At 57.5% G+C, this 18185-nt stretch overlaps 2 protein-coding genes across 2 annotated transcripts in view; both read left to right on the top strand.

Annotated features, from left to right (window-relative positions):
- SIN3B (SIN3 transcription regulator family member B) overlaps positions 1 to 11285 on the top strand; it is a 38733-nt gene extending 27448 nt beyond the window's left edge. Inside the window, exons 13-19 of the mRNA XM_081091145.1 lie at positions 1764 to 2403; positions 2877 to 3046; positions 6102 to 6275; positions 6843 to 6935; positions 8435 to 8529; positions 9222 to 9426; positions 9535 to 11285. Of these exons, the coding sequence (XP_080947271.1) occupies positions 1764 to 2403; positions 2877 to 3046; positions 6102 to 6275; positions 6843 to 6935; positions 8435 to 8529; positions 9222 to 9426; positions 9535 to 9765 (1608 nt within the window). The 3' untranslated portion in view covers positions 9766 to 11285. The remainder of the gene's footprint in view (positions 1 to 1763; positions 2404 to 2876; positions 3047 to 6101; positions 6276 to 6842; positions 6936 to 8434; positions 8530 to 9221; positions 9427 to 9534) is intronic.
- Positions 11286 to 14269: 2984 nt separating this feature from the next.
- F2RL3 (F2R like thrombin or trypsin receptor 3) lies at positions 14270 to 18012 on the top strand (the record flags this gene model as incomplete). Its single annotated transcript, XM_081092989.1, has 2 exons — positions 14270 to 14378; positions 14631 to 18012. 2 exons carry the CDS (start codon positions 14270 to 14272, stop codon positions 15692 to 15694), a joined length of 1173 nt encoding a protein of 390 aa, XP_080949115.1. The 3' UTR covers positions 15695 to 18012.
- Between the last annotated feature and the right edge of the window lie 173 nt (positions 18013 to 18185).

Below are 18185 nucleotides of genomic sequence, written 5' to 3'. Positions count from 1 at the left end.
ATGCCTGATGCTAGCAGCTTTCCTGTCTCCACAGCCAGTGGGTACCAGATAGCATTTGAACCCCCAGAAGGAACATCCCATAGAGCCCTTGCTCACACACCTTCCTATGCAGCACTGTTATCCAGGTTTTAGTTTCCTCAGTGAGGAAGCTGAGGCACAAGACGTCACAGGAGACCAGCGCTCTGAGCCTCGGGCTTCACCTCCAGCAGCTGCCCTGTGTCCTCTTGCCAGTCTTGGACCGTCTAGGCTCATGGGCCCAGAATCACATAACTGAGGCCGGGCGGGGCTCTCAGGCTCTGAGAATGTGGACCTTTGAAAAATACGTGTAAGAAGCGGCCTGGCAGGGAGGTGGAGGCCCTGGGGCGCAGTCAGGGAGGTTGCGGGTGCTGCTCTCAGGCTGTGCCCAGGAGACAGGGACAGAGCAGCATCGATGGCTGAGCACTTGCCTGGCAGGCTCACTTATTCCCTTTTATTCTTCACATAAGCAGCAAGCGTCGTACCTCCTCTCCTAGTATGGAAATTACGGACAGAAAAGCCAGGCCACTGGGGGTGTCTCCACATAACTGGAGGCCACCCAGGGCTGCGGCCCTAAGACCCTGCCCTTCAACCTCCCTCCCCCCTGCAGGGCCCAGCCCCTAGCCCCAGGCCCTACTCTTCAGCTTGTCTGACCTCACTTGAGGAAGGACCTCGAAGCCTGTGACCTCTCCCCACCAATGGGGTCTGCGGTACATTGTCAACTTGGGGGTGATGATGTAGCTCAACAGACCCACCACTGACCACTGAGTTTCTGGCTCTTCCCTTGGGGGCAGAGGGGGAAGGGGTGTTTAGCTGATGAGGACCAGGGCACAGAGTGGGAGGCCCCGTCTCCATTTCCTGCCAGTCACTAGTTCTGTTTGAGGAACAGCCTTTGCCTCCTCCCTCCCTCTGCCCTGCCCTCAGGAGGTCCCACCTACAGGGATGGCATCCACACTCAGTTTTCCAAGAGCCTGGACGTCCCCCGTCCCCCACGTGCTCAGGCGGTCTGGAGGACGTAGTCATTGTCTAGGTTTTCTGGAAAAAAGATGATTAGCTAAAGACAGGAGAGGGGTGAACCCAGGGACGTGGTTCTCCAGGGAGAAAGAGTCAACAGGCTCATGCAAAGGTCCTGCACGCCGGAAGCCTCAGAGGAGGAACATGTGTGCTCTGCAGGCCTGCATGCCAGGGGCTGGAGTCCTCTGCTGACCAGTGTGGGAGGGCCTGGTGGGGGTGGTAGAGTTGGCTGTGCTCCTGTCGCCATATTGCTCTCAACTCGGTGAGCAGAGTGGTTGGAGTGAGCAGGTAGGAGGCCTGCGCAGCAGGGTGATAGGAGAACTGTGGAGGGACTGGTGGTGGGTGGGAGGGGGGCAGAGGCAGGGTATGGGCCAGGTGTGAAAGGCTGAGGGAGAAGAGGCTGACATGTAAGTAGTCCCAGGTCTTCATGGTCTAGCCGAGCATCCATGAATGAATGATGGTGGGCAGAGAGGCCCAGGGTCTACCCTGAGCCTTCCTCACCCCCATGGAGAGCTTGGATTGGGCACCTCGGGTCAGCTGGAATTTGGTGACCAGCACACTGCTCCCCTCAGATCCCCTGGCCCCTAGGCACTGCTGCAGGCAATGGTGGTGGGAGGGAGGTTGGCCCTGTTCTGGTCCTGGCGCTGAGCAGTGTGACACTGTTAAAGCTGAGGGTGCAAATCTTGGGTTCTCCCAGTGGGTTGCTTCCTGCCTGACGTTCACCCTGTTCCCAGCACCAGGAGCAGCACTCAGAGGGCCGCAGCGCCCCCTCCAGCGAACCACACCTTATCTTCGTGTATGAGGACAAGCAGATCCTGGAGGATGCAGCCGCACTCATCAGCTACTACGTGAAGCGGCAGCCAGCCATCCAGAAGGAGGACCAGGGCACCATCCACCAGCTGGTGCACCAGTTTGTGCCCAGCCTCTTCTTCTCCCAGCACCTGGACCTAGGGGCATCTGAGGACTCTGCTGACGAGGGCCGGGGGAGCCCCCAGGGGCAGAGTATGGAACCTGGTGACCGGAAGAAGCCGGCGCCTGGGCCACAGAGCAGCCCCCCGGTGGAGAAGGGGCCCGCCGGCGAGGGCACCACCCCTGAGCAACAGCCACCACCACCACCGCCACCGCCACCGCCTTTACCACCACCACCACACAAGCCCATGGATGACGTCTACAGCCTCTTCTTCGCCAACAACAACTGGTACTTCTTCCTGCGTCTCCACCAGACCCTGTGCTCCCGGCTCCTGAAGATCTACCGCCAGGCTCAGAAGCAGCTCCTGGAGTATCGGACGGAGAAGGAGAGGGAGAAGCTGCTCTGCGAGGGCCGTCGGGAGAAGGGCAGTGACCCCGCCATGGAGCTGCGGCTGAAGCAGCCCAGTAAGTCCCCGACCCTTGTCAGAGCCCACGGATGACATGCAGGCGCTGGGAGACGGGCAGTGGCACCAAGGGTTTCAGTTCACAGCTTATGATCGGACATGTCCCCTTGTGTTTTTTTCTGGCTTTTCATTTTGAAATAATTACACTGTCTCAAATGAGAAGCCACAAAAATAGTAGAGTCTCGAACACCCTTCCTAGCCTCCCCAAGCAGTAGCACTGCTTCTGGCTGTGGTGCCGTGGTAGGAGCAGGAAACCGGCATCGCCAGGCCACAGCCACAGCGCTTCTTGCCTGCCTCCCTAGCTGGGCTCGTGCAACTACTGCCAGTCAAGCTCCCATCCTGGAGTTGGGCCACCATTAAGAACCCCATGGTGGGAGGCGGACCGTGGGCTGCTTGATTCTATGGAGATTCTGGATTCGCCCTGTGGGGTCTTGTGGTTACAGCCCTGTGTGACCTGTCCCCGCCCACCCTTAGGTGAGGTGGAGCTGGAGGAGTACTACCCGGCCTTCCTGGACATGGTGCGCAGCCTGCTGGACGGCAGCATCGACCCCACGCAGTACGAGGACACGCTGCGCGAGATGTTCACCATCCACGCCTACGTCGGCTTCACCATGGACAAGCTGGTGCAGAGCATCGCGCGCCAGGTGAGCGGGTGCAGGATGGGCAGCGAGCAGGGTGACAGGAGGCCTGACACATGGGGCGACAGCACCTCCTCAAGATTCCTTGCCAGTCCCCAGCTTTGAAAACCTGCCCTTCTATCACTCATGCTGTGTGGTTGGTCCCATGCCAGCATCTTTCCTTTTTTTTAACCAAGGTAGAATTCACATAACATAATGTTAATAACCATTTAATTTATTTTACTTACTAGAGGCCTGGTGCACGAATTCATGCACCAGTGGGGCCCCTCGGCCTGGCCTGCAGGATCGGGAGAAACCAGCTCTCTGACATCCCCCGAGTGGTTCCAGATTGCAAGAGGGTGCAGGCCAGGCCGAGGGACCCCACCGGTGCACGATAGGGGCCGGGGAGGGAGGTGGAAGGTTGGCCAGCTGGGGAGGGACAGTGGGAGAGCTCCAGGGTGTGTCCTTCCCATCTCACTCAGCAGCAAGCTAACCTACCGGTCATAGAGACTGATCTGCCCGTCAACTGTCTGCCCCCTGGTGGTCAGTGCACATCATAGCGGGCGGTTAAGTGGCCTTAGCATATCATTAGCATATTATGCTTTGATTGGTTGAATGGACGACCAGACACTTAGCATATTAGGCTTTTATTATATAGGATTTTTTTATTAATTTTAGAGAGGAAGGGACGGGGATAGAGAGATAGAAACATCAGTGAGAATCATTGATCGATTGCCCCCTGCACTTCCCCCACTGGTGGTCAAGCCCAAAACCTGGGCATGTGCTCTGATTGGAAATTGAGCCAGTGACCTCTCAGTTCATGGTCGACGCTCAGTCGCTGAGCCACACCATCAGGGCACGTTAACCATTTTAAAGTGAATAATTCAATAGCATTTAGTACATTCATAGTGTTATATAATCTTCACCTCTGTCTAGTTCCAGGACATTTCTCTCACCCCAAAAAGAGACCCTGTCCCCATGAGCAGTCATTCTCCATTCCCCTTCGCCAGCTCCTCCTGATTACCACCAACCTGCTTTCTGTCTGTGTGTTTACCCGTTCTGGACGTTTCATATACATGGAACCATACAGTATGTGGTCTGACTTCTCTTACTTGGCATGATGTTTTCAAGATTCATCCACATTGTCTCACGTCAGTGCTTCATTCCTCTTTACGGCTGAGTAATATTCCATTGTAGAATGGACCACATCGTGTTCATTCATTCATCCATGGATGGGCACCTGCGTTGCTGCCACCTTTTGGCAATTGTGGATAATACTGCTGTGAGCAAGAGTGTGAGTCCCTGCTAACAAACCTTTTGTGAGGGTGGCTTGGCATTGTATAAAGAATTTTGGTCCCCTTCTAGGGGGGTGGGGCGGATACCAGTGACGTTCCTCAGCACTCAGTATCACTTATAGTAGCAAAACACTGGCAATAGCCAAATGTCAAGGAGAGGAAATGAGTCATAAAATAGAAACAACAAAGCCCAGACAGGTCGGTGTGGCCCTGGGACGTGTGTCCTCCTGGTGGTGTTCTTCAGCTTGACTTTTGTTTCCTGATTACCAACTGAGGCTGTTCACTTAAAGTGGAAGAGAAGCCAGTAAAATAATGTTATTCCTCTCCCACCCAGATACAGTCATTGGAAACATTCTAGAAACGTCATTTCCTTCTAGGTTAGAAAAACTTCTCATTGAAGTAGAACACACAGGAAAGTGCCCACATCCTAAGTGGGTGGCCCAGTGGGTCTTCACATGTGGATGCCCTCACCCACAGCCCTCCCGGCTGCTCCTCACCATGGGCACCCGCTGCCCTGATGGCTGAAGCTGAGGTAGAGTTCCTGTCCTGAGCTGTGTTTAAATGGAAGTAGACCACCCGTCAGGCATCAGGCAGTGTGATTCTGCAGCATTCCTTCTTGCAGTTGCGGCTCCTTCATCCTGGCCTGCTCCAGGGAACAAACTCCCCTCTGGGCCCTTGGAGCCACACTGCTTGTCTCCTGGTGGACATCTGCGAGTTTCCTCCACTCCCCTGGGTGGGGTGGAGGCAAGCCTGCCGGCTGCCGTGGAAGCTTTTGGTTTTCCAGTGGGTACTCTGTCCGGCCCAGAGCTGGGATTGGCGGTCTCTCGCCTCCTGGGCTGAGGGGCAGCGGGATCTCGTGTTTTACATTGCATTTCCCTGGTGGCTCCTAAGGTGCCACCTTTTCCTCCCTCTGTGGCCATTTGGATGGGGAAGCACGCATGGGCCCTTGCACACAGCTCCAGGAGACAGTGGCTTGGGGGACACCCTGGGCAAGCACTTCACCCCCCGAGCTGTGGCTTCATCAAACCCCACTGGACGTGCCCTGAGCCAGATATGCTCACAGGGCTCTCCCATGCTGACACCTGTAACTTACCTTAAAAGGGACCATATCCACACCCTTTGCCCTTTTTCCATTATTACTAGCATTTCTTGTTTTCAGTAACAGCAGCCACTATTTGGGGAACTTGCTGTGTGCCAGGCACCATGTGAGATCCCTGATACTCGGGGCCGAACCCAAGGCCCTGCTGCAGCCATTGGTGGCAGGGCTGACTCACGCCAGCTCCATCCGACCCTGTGCCTCCGCCATCTCCGTATTCATTTCTTCTTAAACCTTACGTTTTTAGTTGTTTGTAGGAATTAAAGGCATTCATTGTGTTTATTGCTGAAAATTTAGGGAAAATAACCTTCCTCCATCCCACCACTTTCAGATAATTACGATCCCCATTTTGGAACATTTTCTTTTGCATTTATTCATCTATTTCTCAAACCCAAGCAGGGTTTGCTGGTCTGGTCTAGTTTGAACTGGTCTGCTTGGCTCTGGACTGGTCTGCTCTTGTCTGTTCTAGTCTGATCTGGGCTAGTTTTTCTGCTCTGGTCTGCTCTGCACCCTGTGCCGAGGTACTCACTCTGCATGGCCCATCTGATCCTGGCCTTCATCCCCATTTCATGGACTTCACCATGTTGTCTTTGGGTGAGGTGGGGACTCCAGCAGGCAGTGTGCTCAGAAACTGCTCGCCCCTTCTGAGGGGCACACGCTCCAGGCACCCACCAGCTTTCCTCCCCACCAGCTGCACCACCTCGTGAGTGACGACATCTGCCTGAAGGTGGTGGAGCTCTACCTGAACGAGAAGAAGCGGGGTGCCGCTGGTGGGAACCTGTCCTCCCGCTGCGTCCGCGCCGCTAGGGAGACTAGCTACCAGTGGAAGGCTGAGCGGTGCATGGCTGATGAGAACTGCTTCAAGGTGAGAGACCAGCCATGCTCAGTCCCACATGAGGCTAGGGGAGCAAGGGGAATGCCCCAAACAGGAGGGGCTGCCATTGTGTTCTGGCCTGGGGCGGGATTGGACTGCACATGGCTTTTTCAGCCGGTCCGATTACATGTGCTTCCTTGACTGGGCCTCTGGATGTCCGTCCTGGCCTCGGGGCACCACAGGGCCCGTGAGGTGGTACCCAGCACATGATCCCTGGAGGAAGGGTCTAGGCCAGCCGTGGGCAGACTACGGCCCGCGGACCGGATCCGGCCCGTTTGAAATGAATAAAACTAAAAAAAAAAAAAAAAGACCGTACCCTTTTATGTAATGATGTTTACTTTGAATTTATATTAGTTCACACAAACACTCCATCCATGCTTTTGTTCTGGCCCTCCGGTCCAGTTTAGGAACCCATTGTGGCCCTCGAGTCAAAAAGTTTACCCACCCCTGGTCTAGGCCCAGAGGCTAGCAAAGGTGGTTAATTGATGAGCTTTTGACCTCATCCTGTGTCAGCTTGGACTGTTCTGTGGCTTCAGCATTGTCCCCCACCTTCCCCAGGTGATGTTCCTTCAGCGCAAAGGGCAGGTGATTATGACCATTGAGCTCCTGGACACCGAGGAAGCCCAGTCGGAGGACCCCGTGGAGGTCCAGGTGAGGACGACGGCCCTGTGCACACTATGGGCCAGGGGAAGCCATAGTCAGCATCGTGCAGGTCCCACCCCAAGGGCCACGTGCACAAGCACAGGCCACATGCCCTCCATGGCAGCCGAGGGAGGGCCCGAGTTGCAGACAACCCCTCAGGAGTCCAGGGTGTGTTCCAGGGCAGGACCCTGGGTCCTGATTCCTCCCACCTGCTGTCGACACTGAGCCATCTCAATTGAGCCTGCGGCCGGCATGGTCACCTGAGCCGTGTGACCCTGCACTCTGTGTATAAAGCTCAGGGCTCCGGGTCCCGAGCCTTAGTCACCAGGAGAACATCCGCCTGGCCACGCTCTGAGTCACACATTCCACTAGACGAGACATTTCCCGTGTTGGTTTTCTGCTCTTACAAGGACGCCAGGCATTGGGTTTAGGGCCCACCTTACTCCAGTGTGACCTCACCGTGATTACTCTGTTTCCAAATGAGGTCACAGGAACAGGTGCCAGGGGCTAGGGCTCAGACATGTCTCTTTTGGGGACACAATTCAACCCATAATAGTGAACAGCTTGTCCCAGTTTACCTGGGACATTCCTGGTTTTATCGCCAAAGGTTCCACATTCCAGGAATTGCTTGTTCTCAGACGAACCACAGCGATTGGTCCCCTGACACGTAGCTGTGTCAGACCTTTTCTGGAGTCAAGCAGTACGTAACCAAATAAGGACGTCGAAAGGAATCATATTTCAAAAAGGTGTCGCTGCCTTTTTGACCTTGAGTCAAACAGCCAAGATCTGTGGACCAGGAGCTCTGGACCATCATGTCCGCTCAGGAGCTTTGTCTGGAGAAATGGGGAGGTGCAGTGACACTCGGCGCCCTCACACCGGGCCGGTAAGCCCAAGCCTCCTTCCCAGAGCTGGGGCACTCACCACAGCTGCAGGGGCTCCCCTCCCAGCATCCTCCCTGCCTACCTCAGGACTCCCCCACACAGGAAGCTCCATGACCAGTGAGGGTGGAGGCCTGCATACCTTGCACTTTCCGGAAGTTGCCAGCAAATGCGGTTTTAAGCTCATGTCTGGAGGAGCCTCTGGCTTTAACAGGGTGGTGAGCAGATGGTCACTGGACACCACCATACCCTACTGCACCTGGTGGCCCCTCCCAGCCCCACCTCCTGTTCACTCCCACCCGTGACCTGGTCTTTCCCTCTTTCTACTGCTGCTCGTGCCCGATGTCCATTGTGGACCTTGCATTCCTCCGCGAGGGGGTCCCCGTTCCCTGTGTGAACTTGAATAGGCTGTTACACAGCAGGGACTTCTCCACTTCAGCACAGAATGCCATCAAGTGTCTCATTGTAGCTGGTGTGCACGTCCCGCCCAGCTGCAGTCTGGTTTCAGTCACACATCAGGGTCTTCAACAGCCACCATCCCTAACACATCCCCAGGAGCCCTGAGCTCAGGGTCCTGGCTGAGGAGCCCTTACGCAGGAAGTCACGGCCATGTCTCCTCCTGTTCCCCAGCACCTGGCTCGGTACATGGAGCAGTACGTGGGGACCGAGGGTGCGTCCAGCTCCCCCACCGAGGGCTTCCTCCTGAAGCCCGTGTTCCTGCAGAGGTGAGAGGAGCCCCAAGGAAACCCTGTGTCTTTAATTGAGGCTAAAGACAGTTTCCTTCGTCTGGAAACACTAATTGGGCACCTGATGTGAACAAGGTGTGGCTGTGCCCTCCTGAGGTCTGGGGTGAGCAGAGCAGTCGTGCAGTCACCCCGGGATGAGGGGGCTGCCCTGCCTAAGGGAGCAGCAGAGGGGCTGGGAGGAGGGGGTGAGGCCCTGGAGGGAGAAGCTCCCGGAAATGGCAGCCATCGGGCCAGAGACGGGAGTGCCAGCACCATTAGACCCTGGACCTGGGCCAGGCAGAGCCCGATATCCCCTCAGGCCAAGATCAATAGGGACTGTTGGTTGGTGTTTAGATTTGAGTGAGGACCCATTGCCAGGTGGGGGCCAGCCTGGGGGTGGGGTCCCAGGCCCACTGATAGGAGGGAGATGGGACCAGGTCTGGGAGGGTGGAGGTAGGGAAGGGGGTCCTGGGTGAGGGGCTCCCTGTTGGAGGTACATAAGAAGCAAGCGAGAGGAGCCAACAGGGCTGGCCAGGCAGCCCCTCCCAGGGTTACTAGCACCCGTGTGACTAGAGTTGGTTTCTCTGGATTGGAGGGTTGGGTAGCGGGTTTTTGCTTCTGTTTGCATCTCCCTTACCCTTGGGAAACCCAGCCAAGGATTTCCTGATCTGCAAACCTCCTGTGACCCTCAGGAACCTCAAGAAATTCCGCAGGTGGCAGTGCGAGCAGGTGCGGGCCCTGCGTGGTGAGGCCAAGAGCTCCTGGAAGCGGCTGGTGGGGGTGGAGAGCGCCTGCAACGTGGACTGCCGCTTCAAGCTCAGCTCCCACAAGATGATGTTCATCGTCAACTCCGAGGACTACATGTACCGCCGGGGGACCCTTTGCCGAGCCAAACAGGTACGCCTCCCACTCTGCCCTGGGACCCGGGGTCAGGCCCACAGCCATGTATCAGTGCCCAGCTAGGGGCGCCCGGTCTCTTGACTCCACCCCACCCACCCCCTGCAGGTCCAGCCCCTGGTCCTGCTGCGGCACCACCAGCACTTTGAGGAATGGCACGGCCGCTGGCTGGAGGACAACGTGACCGTGGAGGCAGCTGGCCTGGTGCAGGACTGGCTGATGGGCGAAGAGGATGAGGACATGGTGCCCTGCAAGACACTCTGCGAGACGGCCCATGTGCATGGCCTGCCTGTGACCCGCTACCGCGTGCAGTACAGCCGCCGCCCTGCCTCCCCCTGATGCACCTGAGCAGCCATCACAACACAGTTTGGTGTGGTTGCTTCCTCAGGCCTGGGTGTCCGTCGAGACCATTTTCCTGAACCACCCGAGGGAAGGAGAGCGTCCCCCAGCCTTGCTGCTACAGGCTGCCCCTCCACAGAAGGGGTTGTGTCAGCTTGCGGCCCCACACTGCCATCACTCTCAGCTCCCCAGCCTCTTTTGGGCCAGTCCTGTGCCAAGCCTGAACCCCCTGCACTTGAACTTGGGGCTCAGTCCCCAGCAGAAAGGGGAGGATCCACCCACTCCCTGAGGAGCAAGCAATTGTGTTCACACACCTGCCAAGCACTTACACCACCTGTGCCAAATCTCTGGGCGGGGCTGCGCTGGTCGTTTTGTGCACAGGGCATCTGGGAAAGTCAGTGCAAGCCATGTGAGGGCACACGTTTGGAAGGGGCTCCCAGCATAAAAGGAGTTGGGCAATGCCCAGATCTGACAGTGTGGGCATCAGCTTGGCCAAGCACCAGTGCTCAGATCCTCGTTATTTTATAAGCAGGAAGAGCCCTTTTAGCCAAACTGTGAGGTGTGGTGTGGGCAGGAGCATCAGAATGGCCCAGAAGACCCCACTCTGGAAAAAGGACCGCCAAACCCTGCATTGATCCAGCAGCCGGACTCTGGGTCTGTGGGGGACAGGGCTCGGCCCCACACCCACCCAGTGAGTGGCCCATGTGGGAGGGCTCCAGGGCGGATCGTGTACCAAGATGGACACTAGAATGACAGGTGCACACACTTATTTATTCCTTTACGCTCTCAGTGGTGGCAACTTTTCCAACAGCCACGTCCCAAGGCTTCTAGGGAGTGAGAGCGTCTGCATTCCCACCCGACACCGCTGTCCTGCAGCTGCCACCTGGTGTGTGTGTGAGGGGCTGGGGCGACTGTTCCGTGGAGGCGTCCACGGCTTTCTGGGCCAAGAATGCCAGGCAGTTCGGGCTGCGGACCAGCTCCTTCAAACTCACTGCACACGAGAAGCCCGGGCGGGCCCTGGCAACATCACACCGAGCGGGATCCCTGACAGGTGGGCCCAAAGCGGTCCCCGTGCAGCCTCTGCCACCGCAGCCCTCGCCCTCCTGCTGAGCTGTGCCAAGCCCACGGTTCCCGCGAGTGGAGGCGTGTGTCTAGAAGTTGCCTGTGGAACTCAAGGTTTGTGACGCCTCTGACGGTGGGCCAAGGCTTACTTCTCCCTCCTGGGGTCTCCCTGCCCTGTTTCCTCAAGTGTAACCCAGGCACTTTGAACCCTTGTTTTGTAAGAAGGGAACTTACCAGAACTCCTGCACCAGCCCCGTGAGGCAGCCCCTCTGTGCCTCAGCGGGGGCCTGGGGTGTTTGCCAAACCCCTGATCCCCTACCCTGCATGCTTCTAAGGAGCTCTCTCATTTTTGAAGAATTTCTCTCCTGGGGCTTGAACTTCTTTTGCAGCTGTTTTGAATGTAGTTTCCTTTTCTATTTATTTGCACATTAAAGTGAACAATTAAATATTGACCTGAAGCTGTGAGCTTCCATCCGTTATTTCCTGTTAGTGAATCCCAGGGCGGCTTTTCCCACCCAGTGAATTCAGGCAGCGAGACCCACAGAGAGGGTCTGCACCTGTGCACAGCGGTCCCCAGACCTCCCAGTTACGTTTCCCGCGGGTGGTTCTCCGTCCTCATACCAGAGCATTTTCTAGAACATTCCAGTTCAGTTGTTATGTTCAGTAGAAATGTGAAGTGTTTCCTTCTAATGTTGTGCATGCAAAAACCAATTACAACACCCGGTGTCTGCTCGGAGTTTTCTCTGCCTTGTGTGTCTGATGCCAAGTCCTGAGGCTCATGGGAGGTGGATGGGACATGGCAGGGGGGGGCGGGGGGGAGGACTTTGCTTCCCCAGCCCCACAAAATCACCCTCCATACTCTACCTCTGGGGCCACACCCTTCCACCTCTTGCTTCTTTCCCATCACTGTCCTCTGAACATCTCTAGGACCCCCTGCCACCCTCCAAGGATCGGGGGAGCCCATACCTCTGCTCAGGGGCCTTTCAGCTGCCACCTCTTGCACTGCCGCAGAGGAACTGGCTGTGCCATGTACCTGCCTCCCCTCAGCCATGCCCAGTGCCTACCACCAGGTTCCTGAGCTCAGTTGGCACTGCCCTGCCCACCTGGCCAGTCCTCTCCCAGAAGTTGCCCACCTCCCTGAGTGGCTGTTTCTGCCTCCCAGGGGCCCCCCCACCCATGTGGGGCCCCTCATGGTCCCCACCTCCCCCTCCAGAATGTCAGGGGTAGCAGGCAACTTGGAGAAGGAGGCTCTACTAGCTTGGATTCGTGGCTCCCACCATTCTACTTGCTGTCTCTGCATCTGACTAGGAACCGTGTAAGTGGAATCATACAGTATGTCCTTTTGTGTCTGGCTTATAGTGTCCTCAGCGTGTATCCATGTAGCATGTGTCAGAATTCCCTTGCTTTTTGAAGCTACCTTTCTGCTTTTTTAAAAACATAAGTTTTTATGGAAAGTGACACATATACAGAAAATTCCAATAGTACAAAGAAAAACACGAAGGAGTCGGGGCCCAAGTCCCTCTCCCCAAAGGCAGCTGCCCCAATCACTCACCATCTCCTCCCCCCGTCCTCCAGCCGTCAGGACACGGGGTCAGGGTGCCACCCTCAAGGCTGAGTCCCAGGACCAGGGGCCACAGCAGCAGGAGCGCCCACATGTGATCGGGCCGGGCGCCGGCTGCTCTGGGCTTCAGCCAACTGGCCTTGGGCTTCCTTCTGCTGGACCCCCACCCCCAGCTTCCTGATTGCAGGCGGAGGGCAGACATCTCTGCACCACTTGTCACCCAGTTGGGACAGGACAGTAGCCGACACCTCCCTGTCGGGTCCCTTCGTTCTGCTGGCACACGGTTGTCTCCATGTGGGGGGGAGGGGCCGTCAATGGGCAGCCCCTCCCCCCCCACACCCACCCCTGCCCTGCCTTGCTGGTAATAGCCCCTGTACAGATACCTTCCTGCACACATGTGTCTGCCATAAATTCCAAGACACGCAACCCCTGAGTCAGACCACCCTCCTGGGGGCTCCCAGTCTGCCCTGGCCCGGTGTCCCGTCCCCAGCATCCGCTGCACACGTTCCCTGGAGGGTGGCAGGGGTCCCCATCCTGGCTTTCCTGTGCTGAAGGCATCATCCGTTCTGCATCATCCAGAGACGTAGGCATGGGCTGAATCTGTTACTGGTGGAAACCACTCCGAATGGGAGAGCTCCTGGCCCAGCGGGAGTGCTCGAGGCCCCAGTCCCCCTCACCCGGGGCTGGGGGCAGGGCCTCAGCATCCCGGCCTCTGGCCATGTCCAAACTGCTCAGTCACTTCCTGCTGGTCTCCGTGTCCCTGAGAGTGACGAGATTAGGGTGGCTGTGCCAAGACACCACATTGACCCCCTCTACCACCCCCACTGCCCCTTGGGGTCCTCCTGCTCCCAGACACAGGCCCATGGCCCAGACCTGACCACACAGAACCGAGGCCCCCGAGTTCCTGGCGGGACTGTTGGAGGCTTCTCCAGGCCCTGGAGGGGAGTGGGGATGGGGGTTTGCGTGCCGGAGAGAGGAATGCCCTCCCTCTGAGCCTCAGTTTCTTCATCTGCACAGTGGCCCCCATCAGAATACAGGAACATGGGGGCCAGAGGAAGGAGGGCCCCTGGGAGATGGCTCCCTTGGCCTCAGATGTGGATGTGTGTGACCATCCCTCCCAGTCAGGCTGGGGTGGGGCCAGGGCAGGAGCAAAAGACGCTTCGAGAACTCAGGACAGACACCGCCCAGAGGTGGCTGCGCCAGGCTCCCCTCGACACTCGGGGCAACCCGACAACAGGGCTCACGCCTCCTCCGCTCTCCCCAGCAGACCCAACTCACAAGGCGCCTTCCCCTCTCAGGCGCCTCACTTTGCGCATGCGCTGGGTAATGGGTGAGGAGGCGAGAAGGCAGGGCAGGCCTTATAGAGGACCGGGGGCTTGGGCACATGTGGGGGGACAGGGGGTTCACCTGCTCTGACCTATGACCTGAAAGGCAGGACTCTAGTCTTGCCCACCAGAGAGAGACGAGGTTTCAGGAAGGGCCAACAGCTCCTGATGGAGGACGTGACCTGGAGGACTGGGCGGCTATGAGAACGGCAACTGTGACTGGCCAGCAGGAAGTGGCCACTTAGCCCACACAGGCTTCCTGGTCTGGACAGGGGGTGGTGGGGCTGCTGCAGCCTGAGACTTCCTCCCCATCTCACTGGCCCAGCACTTGTACCCCGTGAGGCACCGCTGCCAGACAAAGTGGCCCCAGCCACCAGGCCACTTAGGTCATCCGTGGGCCTCCCACAGGCTGGCTGGGGGCAGGGGCTGGTTTATCTCACTGGCCCTGTCCGCTCCCCCGCCTCCACTCAGGAAGCAGGAGGTGGGGGTCCAGCAGATAGGAAGCCCAAGGCCAGTTGGCTGAAGCCCAGAGCAGCCGGCGCCCGGCCCCGATAGCATGTGGGCGCTCCTGCTGCTAGGGCCCCTGGCCCTGGGATTCAGCCTGGAGAGTGGAACCCCAACCCCCAGTGTCTATGATGAAGGCTGGAGCACAGGGGAAGGAGATGGTGAGTGACTCCAGGTGCTGCCTTGGGACTGGGGGAGCATGATAGATGGGCAGAAGGACACAGGACTGGGGGTCCCTCCAGCTCAGCCCTGAGCCCACGGGGAAAGGGTTTCCATGTCCAACTCTGTCCCACCAATCTGGGGGGGCTCCTGTGAGCTGGGGCCTGGGTTGTAGCCCCTGTGGGGGGACCATCCAGCAGGAGGGCTGGTTGAAAGGCAGGAGATGACGCCTCCATCCCCGTTCCCTCCCCCAGATGGCCAGTTGGAACCTTGGACCAAACCCCAGGGGGCAACAATTTGCATAACTCGCACCTTCCCGGGCAGGCCCTGTGCCAACCGCAGCTACACTCTGGAGCTTTCGGAAAGTTCACGGGCGCTGCTGCTGAGCTGGGTGCCCACAAGGATGGTGCCCGCTCTCTATGGGCTGGTCCTGGTGGTGGGGCTGCCTGCCAATGGCCTGGCACTGTGGGTGCTGGCCACGCGAGTGCCTCGGCTGCCATCCACGGTGCTGCTCATGAACCTGGCAGCTGCCGACCTGCTGCTGGCCCTGACCTTGCCACCCCGCATTGTCTACCATCTTCGGGGCCAGCGCTGGCCCTTTGGCGAGGCTGCCTGCCGCCTGGACATAGCCGCACTCTATGGCCATATGTACTGTTCTGTGCTACTGCTGGCTGCCATCAGCCTGGACCGCTACCTGGCCGTGGTACATCCACTGCGGGCCCGCGCCCTGCGAGGCCAGCGCCTGGCCACTGGGCTTTGCGCCTTGGCCTGGCTGGTGGCGGCCACTCTGGTGCTGCCCCTGGGGCTGCAGCGGCAGACCTACCAGGTGTCACAATCGGATCATGTGCTGTGCCACGACGCACATCCCATAGGTACCCAGGACTCCTACTGGCGACCCACCTTCGTCTGCCTGGCCGTGTTTGGCTGCCTCCTGCCCCTGCTGGCCATGCTGCTCTGCTACGGGGCTACCCTGTGTGCACTGGCCGCTGGAGGCCAGCGCTACAGCCACGCGCTAAGGCTGATTGCGCTGGTGCTGGCCTCGGCCCTGGCCTTCTTTGCGCCCAGCAATGTGCTGCTGCTGCTGCACTACTCGGACCCAGGCTCAGAGACCTGGGGGAACCTGTACGCTGCCTACGTGCCCAGCCTGGCACTCAGCACCCTCAACAGCTGCGTGGACCCCTTCATCTACTATTACGTGTCGACCGAATTCAGGGACAAGGTGCGGGAAGGGTTGCTCCGCTGGTTGCCAAGTTCCACCACGGTCTCCAAGGAGAGGGGCAACCCGGGGACAGGCACCAGGTCCTCATCGCTCATCTGACAGCCCCTCAGGAGGCAGAGCAACAAAGAGGGGTTGGACTGGGTTGAATGGGCCTCCCGCCAAATTCATGTCCCTCAGGAACCTCTAATGAGCTTGTTTGAAAATAGGGTCTGTGCAGGGGTAATTAGTTAAGATGAGGTCACATTGGTGTAGGATCAGCCCTAAACCTGTCATGACTAATCTATATATAAAAAAGTGTCCGACCGTCCGACGCACACTGACCACCAGGGGGCAGATGCTCAATGCAGGAGCTGCCCTGAGGCACACAGAGAAACAGCACCACGGACCTGGTGCCCACAAAGCAACACTCGGCTTCCCCCAAGTGGGACACAGGCCCTGCCACCACCCGGAGCGACACCCCACCAAATAGCAGCCGCTGCTGCCGAGACCCCATGGCACAAAATGCAGCCCACAGCCCAGCCCAGCCCGGAAACATTACCGTGGGTGCCAGGTAATGAGGTCACATAGCAACACCCGGCTTCTCTCCCTAGCAGCTAGCCTCCTGCAGTTTCTTCAGCCCAGGAGCATGACTTGCTTGATAGCCAGGTGGAATCATTTTACACTGAAACCAAATGTCTGTGAAGCGTTTTCCCATGCCTCATCTCATTTGATCCTCACAGAAGTCCTGGAGTAGGTAGAGAGGAGACTTGGTGGAATCCTATTTCCTTTCATTAGCCAGAAAATGGAGATTTAGAAAGCTTAGAAACTGAAAAGAAGAAATGGTGGGCCTTGAAAATGAGTTCAGGTTTTCTCACTGTGCAGAATATAGTCAAACACGGTTGCAGTTAAATATTTTACCCTTCGTTTTCCCTGCGTGATCTACAATAATAATCTGCTTCATGTTGATATTTACTGCTGGGTTGCTGCACTCGGGGGTGGGGGGGTGGGGGGTCCTTCAGCCTGGCCTATGCCCTCTGGCCGTCCAGGACCTCTCAGGGGATGTCCACCTGCTGGCTTATGCCTGCTCCCCGGGGATATCAGGCCTAAGCTGGCAGTCAGACATCCCTCTGTCAGCCCTGGAGCCCTCGGGGGATGTCCAACTAATGGCTTAGGCCTGCTGGTTCCCATCATCACCGCTGTGCTGGCCAGCCATGAGCCGGCTTCTGGCTGAGCGGCACTCCCCCTGTGGAAGCGCACTGACCACCAGGGGGCAGCTCCTGCGTTGAGTGTCTGGCCCCTGGTGGTCAGTGCAAGTCATAGCAACCAGTTGTTCTTTGTCATTCTGCTGTTAGGGTCAATTTGCATATTACCCTTTTATTATACAGGAAAAGGCTAAGTTGACTTGCATATGCACGATAGATATAAAGCTCTCGCTGGCGCCAATTGCACACGTGTGTTTCGATCTGTTATTGTCAATTGTGAATTTGGTTGACACTTCTATTATACAGAAAGGGCAAATAGCGATATTAAAATATTTCTTCTAATTAATTTCCCTTTAATGTGCACAAATCCATGCACTGGGCCACTAGTGTCCTTCTAAGAAGACACAGAAACACAGGGAAGAAGGCTGTGTGACCATGGAGTCAGAGACTGAGGCCACAAGCTAAGCACAAGGGTTGCTGGCAGCCACTGAACCCGGGAGAACAGCCTGGGAGGGATTCTCCCTCAGGCCCTCCAGAGGAGCCAGCCTTGCCCACAACCTGATATTAGACTTCTGGCCTCCAGGATTGAGACAATAAATGTCTGTTGTTTTAAGTCACCTGGTTTGTGGTACTTGGTTACAGCAGCCCCAGGAAGCCAAAAATGGGCAAAATGCAGATTCCCAGGCCCGCCAGCTCCCCCGTGTCCAGGTGGGGATGAGACAGGCTGATGGTGCCCTGGACCCGCCCAAGAACCCCTCCAGGAGAAGGTTCAGACCCTCCCACCCCGGCGGCCCAGGCAGGGGGAACCTGGTCAGAGGTTCTTGTTCTCAGAAGCCCAGCTTCCAGCTCCAGGTTTCAGGGTGTCTCCTGAGCAATCACTGTGGAAACCCCCACTCTGCTCCCCAAAGCCTCATGCAACCCATCACTGGGAGCCTCAGGCTCAGTCTCCTGCTATCCCCTGGCTGCAAGATGTCACCTCTTCCCTTTAACCTGACTCCTGCTTTCTCTTCTCATTTGATGTTAACTCCCCACCATCAGGACCAGGGGGGAGGGGAACTAAAGGGGGGACGCTGTGCATCTGGGTGCAGGAGCTTCAGTCTCAGACCCCCACCCCCAGCTGTTTACAGCTGTTCTGAACTCAATGGGAGGGGGATGCCACACGGGAAAGGCAGCAGCCACTCTCTCCTTCTCTCTGAGAGCAGCCTGGGTTATCAGCAGCCACTGAGGCAGCAGCTGTGGGGTTAGCAAGCCTCCTAAGGCACAGGGGATGGGTGTCATCCTGGATTCACATTGGGCCTATGTCTCTGGTCTGGGGGAAAAGGAGCTGGTGAGGGGGCAGCCCAGGGACACACACACACACACACACACACACACACACACCTGGGGAAGTGTAAGATCACCAGTAGCCT

This window comes from Myotis nattereri (assembly GCF_964212035.1).
Source record: "Myotis nattereri genome assembly, chromosome: 5".
Classification (NCBI taxonomy): domain Eukaryota; kingdom Metazoa; phylum Chordata; class Mammalia; order Chiroptera; family Vespertilionidae; genus Myotis; species Myotis nattereri.
This window is presented reverse-complemented; position numbering and strand designations above follow the sequence as displayed.